General features: G+C 46.8%; 1 protein-coding gene across 1 annotated transcript in view; it reads right to left on the reverse strand.

Moving 5' to 3' along the window:
* Positions 1 to 21,929, reverse strand: part of WNT3A (Wnt family member 3A) — a 91,644-nt gene that overhangs the window by 41,030 nt on the left and 28,685 nt on the right. Inside the window, exon 2 of the mRNA XM_081163868.1 lies at positions 4,355 to 4,596. Coding sequence (XP_081019994.1) covers positions 4,355 to 4,596 — 242 coding nt within the window. The remainder of the gene's footprint in view (positions 1 to 4,354; positions 4,597 to 21,929) is intronic.

Here is a 21,929-nt window from a genome sequence, read left to right on the forward strand (position 1 = left end):
TACAGAGATGTCCAGGCTAGCCCAGTTCCTCCACTGCAACTGAATCAAAACTGGGAACTAGGAATTGCTATTAACGAGTTGCTATAACCAACTTCATAGCCTCATTCAGTACACATAAAGAAGGAAAGGAGAGTCCTTTCTACAATTTCCCTATATACTGTTTGCTAGTGAAAGCCCTAGCCTTTCTCTCCCCCAAGGGTGAACTTAGAAGGTCAACCGTACAAATCACCATCAAGATGGACTCTCTTAAACATATTCTAAGGGTCGCCTTGCACTTCTGACGGGAGGTCAATTGGTGTTTGCTCTAGCATTAGGGTAAGCTAATCTTAACAGCAGTGTCAGTCCCTTGGGGAAGTGCATGAGGCTGCTAACTATTTCCATAATTACACCCAGAGAGGCTTAAGTTCAGTCCAGTTAAACCAGGCCTGTGTTTATGCTAAAGTTGCTTCCTTCCAAAGGTGACTATTTATTTTGCAGGACTCTGGCTTTTGATCTCAATAGAGGTCATGTTCAAAAAATGAATTTGGGGATACGTATAACTGTGAATATAGGGACGCGGGTGGCGCTGTGGGTTAAACCACAGAGCCTAGGACTTGCCGATCAGAAGGTCAGCGGTTCGAATCCCCGCGACGGGGGTGAGCTCCCGTTGCTCGGTCCCTGATCCTGCCAACCTAGCAGTTCGAAAGCACGTCAAAGTGCAAGTAGATAAATAGGTATCACTCTGGCGGGAAGGTAAACGGTGTTTCCGTGCGCTGCTCTGGTTTGCCAGAAGCGGCTTAGTCATGCTGGCCACATGACCCGGAAGCTGTACTCCGGCTCCCTCGGCCAATAAAGCGAGATGAGTGCCGCAACCCCAGAGTCGGTCATGACTGGACCTAATGGTCAGGGGTCCCTTTACCTTTACCTATAACTGTGAATGCAGAGATGCTGCAATGCATTCTGTGGGCTTGTCCACACTTCCACTTGTATCATGCCTAGAAAGCACTAATTTGAGAGGATTTCTGCTTGTGCTGTGCTTAGTGGACATGGGTCTGAGTGGCTCTCTGCTTGCCCTCCACTTTCCCTGGGAAAACCCCTCTATACCACTGGATGCCTTAGTTGAGATTTCTGCATTGGAGGGGGTTGGACTAGATGACCCTTGGGATACCTTCCAACTCTACAATTCTATGATTCTGTGATTCTATGAGTAGGAGCAAACATCAATCTGCATAAAACCCGGTGGACGTTTGCTCTGAGTGGACCTTCCTGGCAGAAAATGGCAGAACAAGCAGCCCTATGTGGGTTTCCTTTCACTTAGCCCAGGAAGTAGCAGTTAATGCAAAATGTTGCATCACTATTGCTGACAGGAGTGAGATTCTGTCAGCATGTTGCATCTCAGCTCAGAGATCCTCACTGGCTGCTGTTTTGTTACAGGGCAAAATTCAATGTATATAAAGCCTAGTACAGCTTGGAAACAGTTTACTAAGGGTTCCTTTAGCCCATAATATGGTCACTTGACTGCTCCCTGCCTGATAGTATTCAACAGATTCCACCTAAACATTAGGAAGAACTTCCTGACAGTAAGAGCTGTTTGACAGTGGAATTTGCTGCCAAGGAGTGTGGTGGAGTCTCCTTCTTTGGAGGTCTTTAAGCAGAGGCTTGACAACCATATGTCAGGAGTGCTCTGATGGTGTTTTCTGCTTGGCAGGGGGTTGGACTCGATGGCCCTTGTGGTCTATTCCAACTCTATGATTCTATGATTCACTGGACTATTTTTAGCATCTGCTAAAAAAAATTTGTTTAAGCAAACCTACTCAGACATGTATTTTAATATGTAATTTCATTTTATAATCTCTCTCTCTCTCTCTCTCTCTCTCTCTCTCTCTCTCTCTGTGTGTGTGTGTGTGTGTACTGCTAACTTTATTTTGAAGAAAATTAGGCTAACTTCTTTTATTGGGAACTTTATATTCCATATTTCATGCAAATCACTAACTGGTAGATAAATGAATAAACTAAATCAACAAACAAATGCCAACATAAGGAAGTCTAAGTCCCATTTCATGCATTACACATCAGCAAACCTTATTACTGAGTGCACCTTTGAGAACAAATCCCGATTCCCCAACCAGCATCTCTATATCTTGGGTGAGATATTCAAAGCCATATAGAGCATTCAGCCTTCCAACCTGTGTTTTGGACACCATGTCCTTTGGTTTACTTCCACCTGAATTCACTTGACACCCAGACTTCCTCAATATTTGTGCTTTGGTGCTTCTTTCCTATCAAAAGCACATAGACATTCTTGACCCAACATCCTGTGGAAGGTTTACCTCCCATCCAAGCTGATCTTATATTTCTGTCACCAAATCTACACGTGGTCAAACATCTCTAATTGTCAACTTGCATCTAATCAGTGAGAATGTTTGGGAACATTCCACAACATCATCCAAACTCAGCACTGTGAGTGCTGTATGTGCACACAGTGGTGGCAACGAGATGGTGATAGCCACCCTATCATCCTAGAACGAGTTCTGCCCTTGGCCATCTGCCCTTGGCCACTGCCCTCCCCAGCTACCCTCCCTGGGCATAATACTCATCTCTTCAGGTACCAATGCCTGCTTATCATCGTCTTTGAAATTCTACTACTGCATTGTGACAGCAGCCGCACCCCAGGAAACTGTTTTGACTGCCTGACTAAACTAGGTGAGGATACTTGGTGGGTCTCGAAGCCTTGGTAAGTTAGGAACATCTCTTGCATGTGAAGACATGCTCTACCAACTTGAGTGGACGAGACCAATAGTGGGTCCAACGATCATGAAGGTAGTTTCTGCATGTGCTGTAGAGCAGTGTTTCCCAACCGGTGTTCCGCGGCACACTAGTGTGCCGCCAGACGTTGCCTAGTGTGCCGTGGGAGGGAGGCGGGCGAGGCGGGCGGCGAGACGCGGGGCGGCAGCGGCGAGCAGCGGCCGCCCAGCGCAGGGCTCTCGCTGGCTGCCTGCCTGACGCGCAAACCCCCGGCGCAGGCGCCCCGCTTGTTGACACGGGAGGGGAGGGGGGAGAGGAAACGCTGCTGGTGTCGCTGCTCCTCGGCGGCGGCTCCTCCTCTCAGCCCGCCCTGCCTATATTTGCACCAATCCCCGCCCACTAAAGCATTCGCGCCTCCCAATGGGAAGCCTTGCCGGGCGGCGGGTGCTGCTGCCTGAGAGTTCTGAAGCCACGCCCACTTTCCCAGAGACTGGCGGTTCTGAGGGATCCAGGGCAGGGCCGGCGCGCGCGCGCTTCTTGCTGCCCGGGCGCTTGCTCTAATCCCGCCTTCCCTGGGAGGGAGGGATGGCGGTGGCCGCGAGCGTCCGGGGTGGGGCGCGCGCTGGCTCTCCCTGGCGGCCCCCGTGCCTGGTGTTCTATCAGTTCGCCTCCTCTCTCTTTCCCCACCCATCCTCCACGTGCTGCGCTCTAACCCGGAGTTAGAAGCGAATTAGAACACGCCCCCCGTGTGTGGTGTGTTTTTTGTGCTGCTCCTCTTTTTTTAGGGCTTTTTGGCGGCTTTTGGGACGGCGTCGAGGGGTGGCCGCCTCAGCTGCCGCCGTCCCTCAGTCCCTCGCTCTGCTGCCTCCTCCCACCCCGGCAAGGGGGAGGGAAAAAACTTTCACTTTTGTGCCTCCCTCCCGGCGTGACGCTGCGCGCTGACGTCACGGGGCGGGGCTTTAATGGTGGTGTGCCGCGAGATTTTTTTCCGGTAAACAGGTGTGCCGTTGCCCAAAAACGTTTGGGAAACACTGCTGTAGAGGGAAGTGAGGGGCAGATGGGGCTCATCAACCTGGGAAAGTAGCCCGTGTAGAAGAAGGAAAGCTTTGATCCTAAACCTCTGCTGCCTTCTTTGGGAGAAGAAAAGGCTAAGGAGAAAACCCCACACAAATCCAGAGTGGAGTCCCTAAGACAGTTGGATGGTGCCTTGCATGCCTCCTTCCACCAACTCCTGCAGCAAAGCTGATGCTAAACATATTGCTCTGCTTTTCCTTGAACCACATCAGTGAAGCCGAGAGGAGGGTTCTGTCGTCTGGGCAGCCGAGGCCCCATATACACATGCCCAGGCTTGCACACAAGGAGGTCACTTTGGTGCTGCTAACATAGCGCTTTGACTTTACCCTCAGAGGTGCACTCCATTGTATGTCAAGACAGATGGATGCCAACAACAACAACTGCATTGGAGCATCACTGAAACCACCAGCACAGTCTGACTCCCCAGACAGGAAAAAAACACCACAGAGATTGTCTATTTCTCAAGAGATTTCATCAGATAAACTCTCACCCCCCCCAATTCCATTTTCTCAAATTGATCATCTATGTCATTCATTTTAGAACATTGTGTACTCACCTTTATCCAACACTGGCCCAAAGATAGCCAAGCTGTCGTTTACAGTGGTGCAGTTCCACCTCCTACCGCGAAACTGGTGCTGGCATTCCTGGATGCCGATTTTCACCCCTTCGGCTACACTGGGCATGATCTCCACGTAGTTCCGACAGAACCGTAGTTGCTTGGGCACCAAGCCAGGGATGCTGCCACAAAGGATGGGCTGAGTTCCCAAGGAGGAATATTGGTGGCCAATCGCCAAGGACCTAAAAAGAGAAGGAGAACAGTGTGGTCTTTCCATTCTCAAGAGAAGTGATCAGTTGACTAACAGAGAACCAAAGCCCTTCCCCAAGCCCATTTGCCTCTCACATCCAGCCTGCCTATGCAGATCTGTAATTTCCCAGATACAACTCTTGAGAGATAGTTCGGTATACACGGCCTAAAATGTGGCCCTCCAGATGTTGTTGGACTCTGATTCAGTGGAAAAGGGCTGCTTTTCCACAGGGAGAAGTGGTGGGACAAGCAGAAGTATGGATGAGCCCTAAGAGATGGTTTCAGATCCGTACTCAGTGACATATTTGTGGCAGATCTTGGCTGCACAATATGCAGACCGCCATAAACTGTCCTAGGAACTTTCACCATGTTTTGATAATTGTTTTATATTACATTTAAATTTTATGTCAACTGCTTGGAGTTTTTTATGATTCAGTGGGGTGCAAATTCTGTCAAATAAAATGAATTTTATTTTATGTACACTTTTTGATTGCACACTTTATAAATATTTCTACATAACATTAATAAATGGAGACCCTCTGAGGCACTGAGTGGACATGAGAGAGGGGAGACCCTCTCAGGTATGGCCCCAGTTGAGGGACCAGCTTCCCAAGGGAGGTGCAACTGGTTTCCACATTGTCCCATTCCCCTGAGCATTGATTTAATCTGGCTTCTCTACTAATATTTTAATTGCTAAATGTTTAAATCATTATTTTGTTGATCTGCTTTTGCAATTTGTATTTAAGCTTCTTAGTTGTTGGTGTTTTGCTGCAAGACACCTTATGAACACTTCAGTGTAGAAAGGTGAGATATAAATGGTTGAAATGCAGTCACCCCCTGAACTCACTCCAAGCTCATTGTTGGTTTGTGTGTTCAAGTGGTGAGTCGGAGGTCGGAATGAGTTGAAAAAGAATCACCAGCCAACCCCAATGGGTTTTGATTCACTTCTTCCTCTTAGAATTTATGATCATGTAAAGCAGGAGTGGGTAACCTCTGGCCACAAGCCTAATTAGGCCCACCATTTGGCCTGTCCCAGCCAAGCCACACCAACCTGCCCCAAAGAGGAGGGTTTGCTGTGCTTGGAAAGGGGCTTCTGAAACTGCTTGCTGGGTTTTCAACAGCTCCTTTCAAAGTGCTGCATGGGATGCCTTCTTTTCCAAAGTACAGTGGTACCTCGGGTTAAGAACTTAATTCGTTCTGGAGGTCCGTTCTCAACCTGAAACTGTTCTTAACCTGAGATACCACTTTAGCTAAAGGGGCCTCCCACTGCTACTATGCCGCCACCACACGTTTTCTGTTCCCATCCTGAAGCAAAGTTCTTAACTCGAGGTACTGTTTCTGGGTTAGCAGAGTCTGTAACCTGAAGCATCTGTAACTTGAAGCATCTGTAAACCGAGGTACCACTGTAATGATCATCTTTGATACTTGGAATTCCCTACTCCCTGAAGCCGCTCTGTGACCTGCAAGTGAACCACAAGGGTCTGGAAAGTTTGTGTTTGTGTGCTAGACACACTCAGGGACTCCTTGATTGTGTAGACAAGGGCTGTAAGAATGCTGCTCCACCTGACCAGCTCCCTCATGGCAAGTGCGCACCTGGCTTTCCAGATTGGCTCATCCAGAAGACTTTTGTCTCTGGTTTCACCTCGGCTACTGCAACTGCCAGTATGTGGCCCCTGACAGATTGTTCTAAACAGAATGTGGACCTTGCCAGAAAAACCACACACATTTAAGTAGTGAATTGCTATTGTAATCTCCTGCATGTTTGAACAGCAACTGATCATAGAGATGATTTTAACTTTTTAAAGAGGAGGATGCTTATTACGTTTTCAAAAAATTGTTGTAAACTGTTTTGGGTATTGGGAGAAGACAAATTAAATCAGCCACCATGATGAGAAATGGAATGTGTTGGTCCGGACACACCTTTAGACAGGCAGTTTCCCTATTTTTCACCCACCCTTCTGAAAGGCACTTCACTAGATAATGAGTAATGAGCCGATTAGTGATTTATTTCCCAAAGAAATGCAGTGTGCTGGAGGGGGGGAAATGACACTTTGGGGGTAAGAGCTGCAAGGGGCTGGCAATTCCATACTGGAGTCATCATCCTGCCTTTACAAAGCACATCTCTTCTAGACGAGCCTGGAGCAATTCATGAAGTGGGGTGGTAAGTCAAGATTAGTTGGCTTTTCCAGGGAAATGTTGGCATGTTTGGAGTCATTCCTCATCATAGCTGCAGACCAGAACTTGCCACAGATTTGTGTCATAGACCAGGACATCCCCCACCCCACACACCCCAGAGAAGAGCTCCAAGGACTCAGTGACTGTAGTCCTGAATCATTGCAGTGTGGTGCTGTGGTAGGTCTCTCTAACTGTTAGATGATCATCTTAGTACTAGGAAGATCCAAGTTTAAATCTCTACTCAGCTATGAATCTCATTGTGGGATCGTGAACCCATCACTCTCCCTTAGCCCAACCTTCCTGGGTGATTGTGAGAAAAAACCTGTGTGTAGGGGGGTGAGAATATACGCTGCTTCAAGCTCATTGGAGAAAAAGTGGGGCAGAAATGAAATGGATACTTATTTAAGTAAATGGGGTAATCAGTGAAGTAGCTGCCCCACTAGAAATGTCTACTGATGGAAAATTCCAGGGGGCAGTGAGACCTCTATCCTCTGCTTTGAAGGAGGTACCTGACTCTCCAACCTCCCCAGACATACCTGCGGCCCAGGAAGACCCACCCATCCACCAAGCACATGGGCCATAAACATCCCAGCCATGCTGGGATACCAGACCTGGTGTCAGCACCTGGTCTACTCTGGAAACTGCCAGGGCCCACAGGAATAATACCACCTTGTCAGGGCCCCTGCTGCCACCATCGCCATTGCCTGCCAACACTTGTCAATCCTGACTGTGTGGGTGATGATCCTGGTTGGTTCTGCACCTGCTAGGAACACACACACACTTTCCTTGGCTGGGTATTGCATCATGGGTGTAGTATATCAGGAATACAGGAAGCTGTCTTATAAAGGAACAGACCATTGGTTCATCTAGTTCAATATTATCTACACCAACTGGCAGCAGCTTTCCAGGGAATCTCCCCCAGACTTATCTGGAAATGCTGAGCTTTGAACTTCAAAACTTCGGTATGTTAAGTAGATGATCTACCCTGCTTGGCTTCCAGTAACAGTCTTGCTGCACCAGTTCAGGTATGCCTGTCCAGGGCTAGGGAGTTTCTAGTGCTTAGAGACTGCTGGCCCTGGGCCAAAGTAATGGTGGACACTGGCATGTGATATGCCAGAGGAGTGGTCAGGACCAGGAGGGAAGCTATTGGCAACACTATGCCAAGACTACATTGAGACTTCGTCCACATATGCTGCCATAATAGAGTACTGCCCCTTTAAATCATGGGCAGGTCCCTCAGGGGCAGTGGAGTTTTAAACACCCATACACACCTCTTAGGGGATGCGGGCGACGCTGTGGGTTAAACCACAGTGCCTAGGGCTTGCCGATTAGAAGGTTGGCAGTTCGAATCCCCATGACGGGGTGAGCTCCCATTGCTCGGTCCCTGCTCCTGCCAACCTAGCAGTTCAAAAGCACGTCAAAGTGCAAGTAGATAAATAGGTACTGCTCTGGCGGGAAGGTAAACAGCGTTTCCGTGCACTGCTCTGGTTCGCCAGAAGCGGCTTAGTCATGGTGGCCACATGACCCGGAAGCTGTATGCCGGCTCCCTCGGCCAATAAAGCGAGATGAGCGCCGCAACCCCAGAGTCGGTCACGACTGGACCTAATGGGTCAGGGGTCCGTTTACCTTTACCTTTTACACACCTCTTTCCCACACTTATTCAACGCTCAGTCAACAGCAGACCAGTGGCTACCCTCTAAGCCCCTGGTTTTTCAGTTACAGTGGTACCTCTGGATGCGAACGGGATCCGTTCCGGAGCCCCGTTTGCATCCTGAAGTGAACGCAACCCGCGTCTGCACGTGTGCTGGTCGCAATTCGCCACTTCTGCGCATGCATGAGTGGCGTCATTTTGAGCGTTTGCGCATGCATGAGCGGCGAAACCCGGAAGTAACGTGCTCCATTACTTCCGGGTCACCGCTGAGCGCAACCCGAAAAGGCTTAACCTCAAGCGACTTCAACCCGAGGTATGACTGTATTCTGGTATCAAGTCTGTTTGTGCATCCAGATTCCCAGTGAGCTCTCCGTGGTTCTGATTAGTCACTTGCTAATCTCCCAGGGACCACATGGCAATGGTGGGTGGGGCCAGATGCAAAAGTGGGTGGGGCATTTGATGTGATTTCCCCCCCTTTGTACTATAGGCTAATTTCTTTACACACCTGCATAGCCTTCTCTAGCCATCTATGCACCTGTCCTTCCATCCAAGCAAGCAATAACTATTATGAAAGTCGAAAAATACCTTCCAGTTAGGCAAAAACATTCAAGGAGGGTGCAAAGCAAGGCAGGTGATGGGTGTGATCTTGGAAGAAGGGGTGTAGCTGAGGAAGCGCCCCAGAGGCCAGACTGGCCTGGGTGGCTGCATTTGACCCCCATGCTTGAAGCCCCCATCTGTGCACTGACCTGAATCTTGGACATGCCTAGCCAGAATACCCCAATAGGACCCAGCCCAAAATGGGACACTTTGGGTTCAACAACACATGGTTCACTAAATGACTCTATGTGCACCTCCAGACTGTCAGTAATTTTCAGGATAGATGAAAACTTGAGGTTTGCACAACTGTAGAGGGTTAAAGCATTCTGTCATCCTACCTTTGCAGCTCCGGATGTTGCTGAACTACAACTTCCATCCTCCCTGGCTACAGTTTCTGGGCTTGATGGGAGTTGTAGTTCAACAATGTCTAGAGAGGCAAAGATTCCCCAAGCCTGGGGCAGAAGAACAAATCCTTTTCTCCCCACAAAACAACAACAACAACAAACATCAGACTCTTTGCAGTTTGGAAAGTGGGAAACGTATGGGATGAACAAACGACTCGTGGGAAGGCGCGTAATCACCTTGCAAGCAAATCCGGATGAAGGAATTATGAGTGGTCATGACTGTATCGAATCACAGAACCGTAGAGTTGGAAGGGACCCTGAGGGTCATCTAGTCAACCCCCTGCAATGCAGGATTCCTTTTGCCCAATGTGGGCCTGAAACCTATGACCCTGAAATTAAGAGTCTCATTCCCTCATAAGCAAATCATAAGGATGCTCAATGGATATTGGGCATAGTCTAATCACTGCGTAAGGCTTTTTGCAAGCAAATCAAGATGAAAGCAGAGTAACCCCTTCTGGAGGGGTCCTGTGAATCCCATGATTGGCTGACCATGCCATACACATGGGAGGGAGTGTTAACCCTTTCTCCTCCATGCCATTTTCCTGACGAGAATACCCCTCCTCCTCCCTTTAAGCTGCCAATAGCAGCAAATAGCTTCGGGGGCAATTTTCACCAGGAAAATGGTACAGAAGGAGAAGGGTCAGCTGTGTCTTAAGATCTTCAGGGAAGCATCTCCATGCTTTGCTGCTAGATGAAATCTGTTGTGTGGTAATGTGGGACTGAGCCTTATTTGGTGGTGGTCCCTTTCTTGTGGGATGCCCTCTCCTCTCAAGCATAGCAGGCACTGTTATAACTCAGGCACCAAGTTTATGTCATTGCTACATTTATATCCCACATTTCTTTTAAGAAGCTTAGGGTTACTCGCTGCCCTCCTTACTCTGTCATCACAACAATCCTGTAGGTTAGGCTGAGAGACATTGACTAGGCCAAGGTCAACCCTTCAGCTATGTTGGCTGAGTTGGGATTCAAACCCTGCTTTCCCAGGTCCTAGTATGACATTCCAACCGCTACGCTACACTGGATCTCAAGTCAAAAGCTACCTCTTTGTTCCAGCATTTTAAATGTTTCCGTCTGCTCATGCTGTTTTGCAGTTGCCCCATTTGCATGTACTTTTAATGAGCTTTCTGGTTGTTTTATTATGTTTATATTCAGCCGAGCAATTTATTTTATGTTGCATGGTATAGGTTTCTTTTAAAATCAATAATAATAACTCCCCTCTGGCTGTGGTCTAGATCCAGATAATTTCTTCTGTGGCTGTTCTTAGTTTTAAAAGAGGGAGAAGATGAGAATCTCATAAATCACAGGATTCATACAGAGTCTTCTCTGGTTTGCAATGGGTTTCCCAGCCTTCAGAAATGTGCATACCACCTCCCCTCCATACTCTCATAACAGGAAATAAATAAATATACATAGCAAATTGATTTTTCTCTTGCAGGCCGGAGCATGCTGTATAATTGGAGGCATTGCCTTGTCAACGTAGACCGGTCAGACTCGACTCGAGACATACCTTACAGCTGTTTATGGAACCACAAATGTTATCCTCCTTGAATTTTTCCCTCGCCCTGTGCTTGAATTCAGAGGCTGATTTATACTGAGCCAGACCAATGGTCCATCCAGATCAGTAGTAGGCAGTGGCTCTCCAGGGGTTCAGGCAGGAGATATTCCCAACCTTACCTGGAGATGCCAGAGATTGAATCCAGGACCTTCTGTATGCAAAGTAGATGCTCTGCCACTGAACTATTCCTTTTTCCAGTAGTATTCCAATATTTGGGGAGAGGGGCTTCAGACAGAATCTGCCCACTGATCCCAAGAGAGATGAAGCTGTGATTTTGCCTGCAGCTGGCACTGCAAAACTCCTGACCAAATAAGGCACAGCCAAATAGATCAATAGGAAAACGACAATACAGTGGTGCCTCGCAAGACGAAATTAATTCGTTCCGCGAGTTTTGTCGTCTTGCGATTTTTTTCGTCTTGCGAAGCACGGTGTCGGGAAAGTTTTGGAAAAGCTTCAAAAATCACCAAAGTCTTTAAAAACCTCAAAAAAGGCTACCACACCGCGTTCTATGAGTTGCTCCTCGAAGTCAAGTCGCAACTGTATTAACGGTGTTAAGAAAAAGGAAACAAACTTGCAAGACGTTTCCGTCTTGCGAAGCAAGCCCATAGGGAAAATCGTCTTGCGAAGCAGCTCAAAAAACAAAAAACCCTTTCGTCTAGCGAGTTTTTTGTCTTGCGAGGCATTCGTCTTGCGAGGTACCACTGTAGATCAGAATGTGCTGTTATGTGGTTCCTACCTGACCCCCTACAAAAGCTTCCTGGTTAGACTTCCAACAGTTGCTAAGTCTCCAGTGATAGACTACCCTTGTCTCTCTGGTTGCCATCCCTGCCTCCAATGGAGCGAGTTCTGTAGTTTAACTATGTGTTATGTGAAGAAGTACAGTGGTACCTCGGGTTACATACGCTTCAGGTTACATATGCTTCAGGTTACACACTCCACTAGCCCAGAAATAGTGCTTCAGGTTAAGAACTTTGCTTCAGGATAAGAACAGAAATCGGGCTCCGGCGGCGCAACGGCAGCAGGAGGCCCCATTAGCTAAAGTGGTGCTTCAGGTTAAGAACAGTTTCAGCTTAAGAACGGACCTCCAGAACGAATTAAGTACTTAACCCAAGCTACCACTGTACTGTACTTTCTTTTATCTGTCCTGAATCTTCTGGGTTCACCACACACTCCACTGTACTACACAACAACCCATTAGGGATGGACTGGGAAGTAAGATTGCAAAATAAAAAGGTATACGTGTTTTTGTGTATATATGCCATCCCCAGAGCATAACCCTTGTGCAAGACATGATCAGATGGTAGTTTGTTTTTATTATCTTGCACATACTTTTGTATACCATCTGGGCTGGGAGTCCTGGAAAATCCGCTCCCTGCCTTGCGGGCCTGTTTCCACCTGACCTGGGAGTACGGGGCCCCGCGATTGACTCCAGCTACAAAAGCTGAGGCTGCTGAACAGACTCTTGGGTTGAGGTTTTGTTTGGAGGGTATTGTTGCTGTTTTTGATATTAATGTTTTGTATCTTTATTTTAGATCTCATTATGATTTATGTGGAAATTGTTTATTGGGCTGTGTACTTTTTGATATTTTATTTATTATTTATGACTTGTTTTGTTCGTAATTTTGTATTTTTTTATTTTATTTTGTAAGCCACCTTGAGCATGATTTTGTCTATGGAAAGGCAGCATACAAATAAAATTATGTATGTGTGTATGTATGTATGTATGTATGTATGTATGTTGCTGGCCACCTTGAATTCCAAATGCCATGGACGCAATAAGAGTGCATTAGTGTTCTGCTTTATTCGTTGTTCTTCAATCCTACCACATTATTGCTGTCTAGAGGGTCACTTTTGCACTATAGCACAACAAAAGCAGTATAATCCTCCCACCCCTGCAGAGAATTTGTGGTATAAAAAGTTACAAGATTTCAGCAGGGAATTGTGCAACATGCACTGATTGAGAGCAAAGGAGTATGCCCACCCCAAAACCTTTACAGGCGGAAACACTATTGAAAGCAAGATCACATATACTGTATTTTTCGCTCTATAAGATGCACCAGACCACAAGACGCACCTAGTTTTTGGAGGAGGAAAACATGGGAAAAAAATATTCTGAATCTCAGAAGCCAGAACAACAAGAGGGATCACTGCGCAGCGAAAGCAGAGATCCCTCTTGCTGTTCTGGCTTCTGGGATAGCTGTGCAGCCTGCATTCGTTCCATAAGACGCACACACATTTCCCCTTACTTTTTAGGAGGGAAAAAGTGAGTCTTATAGAGCAAAAAATACAGTAACTGCCACAATACTATCATGAGCACAAATCATCATATACGTGCAATAAAAATGATGTCTAGAAGCACCCCTAGACGTCTTCCTGCATAAATGCACATGCACTGGATTATACATTGTGCAGGCATTATGAAAATCCACAGAAATCTATAGATTTGCAAAACATATCTTACACTATGGACTGTGCAGAGCACCACAAAACCGTCAGATTTTAACACAGTACTTAGGAGTACTTGCAATTTCTGTGGCATCTTAGCTTTCCAACTGTCTTCCCTTAAATGTTAATTGGAAGAGCATTCGTAAAAGGAAATGCACAGTGACACAAAACCAGGATGGATTGCAAGCATTTTAGAGGACAAAATAAAATAGCAATTTGCTTCAAATGTCCCAAAGAATGTGAAGGGCATCAGATTAGTTCTTTATTTTGAGGGGGAATGGGCAGATCAATTTTTGGTCATCATGCCTCCTTCACTAGTGTTTTAATTAAAAACTAGATAGGTGGTGGGAACTGCGCCCAGTTCTTAAGACAATGATCTACAACCAGTGAAATGTGCCACCTTTTCAATTGGCAGAGAGGCAAGAGGAGGCTGCACATGCCTCTTCACCAGATTTATTCTTTTTTCTTCTCCCAAACTGCAGAATACATCACTTGGCACCTCGTGGGTGACTCAGCGGCCTGTTGTCTCTCATCACCACGGAGCTTTATCAGGATTGGGTAAGTCTTAGTTCTGATAATGAGTCAGTACTTTGCAATACAGAAGGTTGGTGGTGAAGATTGATGGACTACTGCTGAATCCTAACACTGGACAGGAACCCCAGAGGTGGATTCCCCAAGGGTGATGGTGAGTCAGAGCTGAGCATCTGAGGTGAGATGGACCAATATTTATTTTTTTATATGATTGATTGCTTGGCCTTCCCAGTACAAGTTACAACAATGATAGAACCATGCAGTTTTTAAATTCAGTATCCCAGGCAAATAATTAGAGTAGCCAATAATAATAATACTAAGGTAAGAACAGCGTGCTGGATCAGGCCAATGGCCAATCCAGTCCAGCATCCTGTTCTCACAACCAGATGCCTGTAGGAAACGCAAAGTATGACCTGAACACAACAGTCCTCTTCCCTCCTTACTTCTGAAACATTGCTGCCTCCGACAGCAGCATAGCTGTTGCGGCTAGTAGCCATTGAAAGCCTTCTCCTCCATGAATTTGTCCGGTCCTCTTTTAAAGGCACCCAAGATGGCCATCAGTGCCTCTTGTGGGAGCGAGTTCCATACCATCATCATCAGCAACATCATCAACAACAACATCATTAACAACAACAACAAAACAACGTAATACCCTATGAGAGAGCATAGCTGTCAACTTTCAGATTTGAAAATAAGGGATCAGCAGCCTCACCTGTCCCGGGGACAGTCTACAGGATATCTAACAATCCGGGATAGCAGCGGGAAGCAGCAGGAAACGGTGCTGGAATAAGGGAATTTCCCGCCAAAAAGAGGAAGGTTGACAGCTATGATGAGAGAGAGATATACTTGCTATTAAAATACTCTGACTAGGTATAAGGACGATTAGCAAATCTTTCTGAGAAAGGCATGGCCTTTGCTAGACAAGGTGCAAGGCAAGGCCATGAACAATTGTGAGGAAAGAGAAAGGGACAGGAAGGGAAATAAAAGGAATGAGGTGATTAAATAAAATAGAATAAAAGGTGTATTGGGAGGGAAAGCACAGGACAAAAGATGCTTAGGGTCCTCGAGCCTGAGTGCTATTTTTTTGTGAGTATATTCTGCAATATGTCATTGGCACTTCCACTTGTGCCATGTCTAAAAAGCACAGGGCCAAGCAGTTCTCCCCTTGCCCTTCTCCTTTCCAAGGGAAAACCTGCTCTTTAGTGGTAGATCAGAACAAATGGCAATCTGGGGAAATCCCAAATTGACATTTGCTCTGATTGAGCACTAAAGAGCAGTTTCCCCCCAGGGGAGAGCAGCAGGGCAAGGGTTGTGTGGATAAACTCTTAGTGGTGGATTTATATTGGACCATCTACACATCATTCCGCTTTATTAGTTGTTCTTCATCGCTTCCCCATTAGTGCCATATGGAGGGGCACTCTTTCATTATAGCACAACACACCTAACCTGGAACATTTGTGGTATGAAAAGTTTCCGAATTTCAGCATGGAATTTGGGGGCATACGCTGGCTGGAAACAAAGCAGTATGTCCGCACCAAAACTTTTGCAGGCACAAATGGTATTAAAAGTGGGTTTGCATATAGCTGCTCCAATACAACCTAAGCACAAATCATAATGAATGCACCATATAAAGAAGACCCAGAGGGGCCCTTACACAGGTTGTGGTTTTCCAAGCCAAATGCTGTCCATTAACATAAGAAGAGCCCTGATGGATCAGGCCAATGACTCATCTAGTCCGGCATCCTATTCTCATAGTGGCCGACCAGATGCCTGTGGAAAACCCTCAAGCAAGACTCAAGAACGAGAGCATTCTCCTCTTCTGTGGTTTCCAGCAACTGGCACATTAGCTAAGCACAAGCGTCCATCAGGAGATTGATAAACACCCTGTTTTCCTATTCCCCCTGCCCACCCCAAAATCCCTCACCAGGTTACAATAAGTATAGCAAAGGGAAAACTTTCCCTATTGCTTTCATCCGGCTGGTCCATTTCTTACTTAGTCAAATCCCCCAATTGAGAGGGCTGGCTGCAGGACGTGTGAAAATTAGCACACAGCTATCAGCTTGGGAGACTCACAAATTGAGCAGAAGACTGGATAGATGTTGGATGTGACACTTCTTTGTCAATGGGTGCTTTTCACAACGCCTGCAAGGACGCCACCCACTCCTGCCTCCCCTGCTGAGGGCCTTCTGTGTCTGTGCAACACCCTGTTCACACACTTCATTTTGTTTACATTTTTACCCCACCTAAGCTCCCAAAGAGCTTACAAAATAGAAAACAGTTTTTTTTAAAATGTATAGAACAATAAACAAAGATTAACAGGATTAAAACACCCAGAGAAAGCATCAGCATCTCTCTAAAATTTTGCATGGGTATTTTGAGGGACAAAATGACTGAGGTTCAAGCTAGGGATATTCCATTGGATGTGGGTAGATGGGGAGAAAACATCAAACAGTCTAGGTTAAGAGGAGCACATAACACATAAGAAGGGCCCGGCTGCTGGATCTGGTGAATGGACCATATTGTCCAGCACTTTGGACTACCAGATGCCTAGGACGTTTGAAAGCAGAACCCGACCTGCCCATCCCCATCCAAGCAAGCAAGAAGCATCATTGGAGTCCAGGAATACATTCCAGCCAGACAAAAAACATTTGAGGAGTGTGCAAAGTCAGGCCAGTAATGGGTGCAGCCTGGGGAGAAGAGGTATAACAAGAACACAAGAAGAGCCTTTTGGATCAGGCCAGTGGCCCATCTAGTCTACCACCCTGTTCTCAAAGTTGCCAACCAGATGCCTGTGGGAAGCCTGCAAGCAAAACATGAGTCCTATTTTTTATTAGGAATTTAAACGCAACATATTAGCTTACAACATATCATCCTTAGTCCCCCCCCCCATTTCCCCCCATACAACAACCCACCCTCCCCTCCCCACTAGACTTCCCTCAGTTCCAATCTCTGGTTTCTCTATAGATGCTATTCTCTGCATGTTACAAAATTGTATAAACCCTTAATTTATCTGACTAGTTATTATCAATAAAGAGTTGGTGAGTGTTTATTCAAAGCCTGCCAAGGAGTCCAGTTCACTTTGTTGCTTCTTTAAGTACTTTGTAAAAGGTTCTCATTCATCTTTAAAGTCACAGTTATCCTTGTCCCGTAATTTATGTGTCAGTTTTGCCAGTTCTGCATAGTCCATCAGTTTTTCTTGCCATAGTTCTTTAGTCGGGGTTTCCTCGTTCTTCCATCCTTGTGCTATTAAAACTCTTGCCGCCATTGTCGCATACATGAAGATATTTTTCAACTTCCTAGGCAGGCCTTTTCCTACAATCCCTAACTGAAATGCTTCAGGTTTCTTAACAAATGTTAGATGGATGGTATTCAACATCATACTGCAGCCAGCAGTGAAGGCAAAACATAGCTATTGTGGCCATTAGCCATTAATAGCCTTCTCCATGGTTTTGTCTAATTCTCTTTCAAGGCCATCTAACTTGGTGGCCACCGTTACCATTTGTGGCAGCCAATTCCATAGTTCTAAGTATGTGCTGCAAAAAGAAGTACTTTATGTCTTCTGTCCTGAATCTTGCAACGCTCAGCTTCATGCAGTGTGCAGACTCCACAGCACCCAACTGTCTTTCAGCAGTGCAACTCCCATTAATGATTTCTTTCACACAGCACTGCAGAAGCTCTGGCTGGCTTCCAGCTAGTGATCTGCTAGCACACACAGCCACTTGCTCACGGTTAGCTAGGAATACCAGCTTTGACTTGCCAAAGGAGGGGAAGAAGCAGCGAGCCGGCATTGAGCGAATCCGCAGAGGCCTGTGCCAAGATCCCATGTGTGTTTGCTTTAGAAACCGGAGACAAACCCTCTTCTCCTCCTCCTCGTGATAAAAGTGGCAGGGTTATTGGGTTTGACAGATGGCTCCTTGTGTGTTACCTGTCAGTCTGATGGTACAATTGCCTTGGAGGATTATGCAATAAGGGCCATGATTAGACGACTTGAGTGAGAAGAATGGACAGAAAAGGAGCAGCTTCTAGGGCTTAGGGTGTCACTGTCCTGCTTTCATCTCACAAGTGCTGGAGATCCGAGTAGAACAGCCTTGGCCAACCTGGGGCCATACAACTCCCATCAGCCCCAGGTGGCCAGGCCTGCAATGGAGGTTGCTTAGAAAGGGACCTTAAGCGGTAAAGGTTCCTTGGGGGATCAGTGTGTGTCCATCCCCTGCTGGTTACGTTTGTTGCAAAACTGGCTCCATTTCATCCCATTTGTGGGCAGAATTTTTAAAAGGACTAAATCATTTTAAAACCTGCCCTTTTAAAGAAAGAATGAAAAGTACCGTATTTTTCGCCCTATAGGACGCACTTTTTCCCCTCCAAAAATGAAGGGGAAATGTGTGTGCGTCCTATGGGGCGAATGCAGGTTTTCGCTGAAGCCTGGAGAACGAGAGGGGTCGGTGCACAGCGACCCCTCTCGCTCTCCAGGCTTCAGGAAGCTCTGCGCAACCCTCGGGAGATCGGCGCAACTTCGCGCTGGTCTCCCGAGGGCTGCGCAGAGCTGCCTGCAGTCCCGGGCTTTGCGCAGCCCTCGGGAGCACTGCGCGAAGTTGCGCCGGGCTCCCGAGTGCTGCGCAGAGCTGTCTGCAGTTCCGGGCTTCCCTAGGCTCCCTAGGCTTGCGGATAGCAGGCTGTTCTCGAGGCTCGGGTCGGGGGAAGCTCGGGCTTCCCCCACGCCAGCCCTGCGCCTGGGGGGGGGGAATAATTTTTTTCCTTTATTTCCCCTCCAAAAAAACTAGATGCGCCCTACTGGGCGAAAAATACGGTACTTCAGAGGTGGTATGTGGACTGGCTATTTCTACCTTCAATGTTTTACAGCTGCTTAGAGCAGCTCTCTGGTCATGTTGTTAATTTCCCCCCAAAATATTCCAAGTAAGCAACTCTGATAAGAACAGATGCTACACTTGATCTTAGCCAAAAGGCCAGGAAGTGATGCAAGTAAGCAACTCTGATGCTGTTTTGCTGCTGCTGACTTGGGGTGCGTAATATATTATTCTAGAATCAATGGAGACTGGGTACTTGGGGTTTACCCCCCCCCCCATAGTCCACACACAATATAGATCCATCGCCCTTTTTTTGCTCTTGAAAAACGCTTCTTGAAAACCTGGCTTCCTTTTGAAAATAAAAGCTCGTTGCAGATTGTTTCTTCATTACCTTGCAGTGCATCCATTTCAAAAGAGGTGGAAACAGATATAGGTGGTCCTAGCAATGGAGGGTCCTAGCAATACAGGTGGTCCTAATCCCTGCCCTGTGACTTTGATCACAAAAATCCCCATTTCCTTCTTCATTCACCTGGGGCATGTTCAGGAGGAAAGAAGTGGGGATAGCCTAATCAAGAGGAAGGTTTTCGAACATGTATCAAGCGCCACACCCACCCTTGTAGGAAGCAGCAACTAGAATCAACCTAGATTGAAAGCATGCTGAGGATGAGGACGAACAATTCCTGATTAAGAAAAAGTATATTTTTTGTGCTATAATGGGTTGGTATGTACACAGCCTTGGAGAGAGAGGGGGAAATAGAGATGAATTTTGCACATGCTGGCTGTTCTATTTTGTTGTAAGGTTTGCGTTTTATATCACATAATGCTTTGGGGTGACTTTGGCCAAAACCCTTCTTTTAACCATAAATAAATGGAAATGCAATTATTTTTGCATCTTCCTCCTTAAAACTCTGCTCCTGACCCCAGTTGCTAATTGACAGCGGGAGGCACACAAATTAAGAGCTTGTTCAACTTTGGCCCAACTATGGAAGTATCATCTCCACTGGAGTCTCACGTGGTTCCGTTGAGTGGTGGGAGATCTCCATTAGGCAAGGAATCTACCCTTGAGGAATCTCAGCTTGCAAAGAAGCCATTCTCTTGACCTGGGTCACAAATGAGTACTTGGAGGCAATTCTCCAGGAGGCCAAAGCTAATGCAAATATTGGTTCTCAAAAACAAATTGAGGAGACCCGTGCCTATTCCGTTCCTTGAGATACTTGAACCTGTGCCAGCCTGACAGCTGCAAAACTAACATTTGTACCAGAGGAGGAGGAATTAAGACTCTTGGGAGGATGCCGTAAGACTTCCAGGATTGCGGAACAGAGCTTTGGAATCCAGAAGGAGAACAACAAACACTCCTTTCACAGCTCCAAAGCACTGGAGGATTAGGGATGGGGTGAAGAATGTTGTCAGGGGAAGATCTGGCAGGGTGGGGACATAAAAAAAGTCAGGTGCAGAACTAAAGGCGCTTGTGAAGGCCTAAGGGCGTGGAAGCCACCTTGGTAGGATGTGCAGAGAGGGTTGGACCCAAAAGAAACCTGCAGAACTCTGGTGAAGGAACTTTGTGAACTGAAGCTGGCCTAACGAGCTACTTTGGACAGTCGGGGTTCAAACCTCAGAGCCCCCTTCAAGCACAGAAAGGAACAGGCATGCAACATTTGGCTTCTATGATTGGTTGGCAAGATGAAGGCTTTGGATTGGCCGTGCCTCATGCCAATAAGGACTAAGCTGTAGGCAGCCATTAGAGCAGGGGCAGACAGACTTTTTCACCCTGAGGACCACATTTCTTTCTGGGCAATCTTCTGAGGGCCACAGGTCAGTGGTAAGCAGGGCCAGAGGCAAAAGTGGGTAGAGTAATGGACACGAATTTTTCCTTTGTACACTAGGCTAGTTTCTAACTCACACACCCCTCTCCGTCCCCCATCCAGGTGAACAAGAGACATTGTCAGAGTTCAACAACACATTCCAGCAAGAGAAAAACACTCAGGTCATTGAGGGGATCTGGGCCCAGTACAGAGGTCTAGGGCAGCACATTCATTCCCCCCCTGGCCTGAGGTTCTACACTCAGAAGTAAGGTTGGGGCTGGAATTTAGAAGCCAAGGGCCTCTGCAAGGCTAAATCTTGATATCACACAGGAAGATGTCATATCATTCTCTGAGCATAACCAAAACAGCCTAACAAAATCCAGTTAGACATGCCCATGACTCTCAACTTCAACACAGGGACCAACCAAAGACAGTATCAGAGTTCAGGGACACATTTTACTTTGGCAAAATTGTCCAAGGATAGTCTTTTGGGGGAGGGTGTGTGGCCTGGGGACACAGTCCCGAGATTCAGGCAGACAGGGCCGCATTTGGAGGGCCGCATTTGAAGTTCCCCAGCCACGATCTAGCCCAGCATTTTCTACTCTGAATGTAGTTAATGCCAGGGATTAAAGTTGGGAGACATGCAAGGCATGTGCTCCACCCACTGAGCTATAACTAGTCCCCTCTTTAGCATCCCCGTCATTGATGAAGATAAAGTCAAGAGACTGCTCCGTTGATCCTGAAAACTACAATGGAATAAGTGCTCCCTCACTTTGCTAGGCTTCCCCACTTCCCCATATCCTTTTCCCATCTGCCGCCACCAAAGAAGCTATGGGCTGCAGGGGTGAGTTGGGCTCAGTTGGCCACAGGTGTGAGTTGGGCTCAGTTGGGCTCTTCCTACCAATCACCACCCTCTCTTTCATGTGGGAAGGACCCACACAACTGGCTCCTTTCATCCTATGTGGTTCTGTTGCTTTTAAACATCTGTGGGGTGGCTCGAGACAACGTCATGGGGAGGTCAGAAGCAGCTCTGCTATGGTGATGTGTGAAGGAGACCTAAGCCATATGCGTATCTCTTTCACTATACATAAAAATGTTAGGCTGTCATTGCACAGCTCCCATTGGAGGATTTGTACTGCTGCATCAAACCTGGATTTGCATGAAGAAATGGAGTTGGGAAGGTAATAAGTGAACTTAATAGTTGCTTAAGAGTGGGAGGAGAGAATCTCTAGGGGGTTAATTTGGGAGGAATGGCGGGGCGAGTGGGTTGGTGAGCAGAGGAGCAGTCCCAAGTATTATACACACACATATACATACACACAGAGCATATGTGTGCATATAAATATATATAAGATATAATA

This window comes from Podarcis bocagei (genome assembly GCF_964188305.1).
Source record: "Podarcis bocagei genome assembly, chromosome: 12".
In the NCBI taxonomy this organism is placed as follows: domain Eukaryota; kingdom Metazoa; phylum Chordata; class Lepidosauria; order Squamata; family Lacertidae; genus Podarcis; species Podarcis bocagei.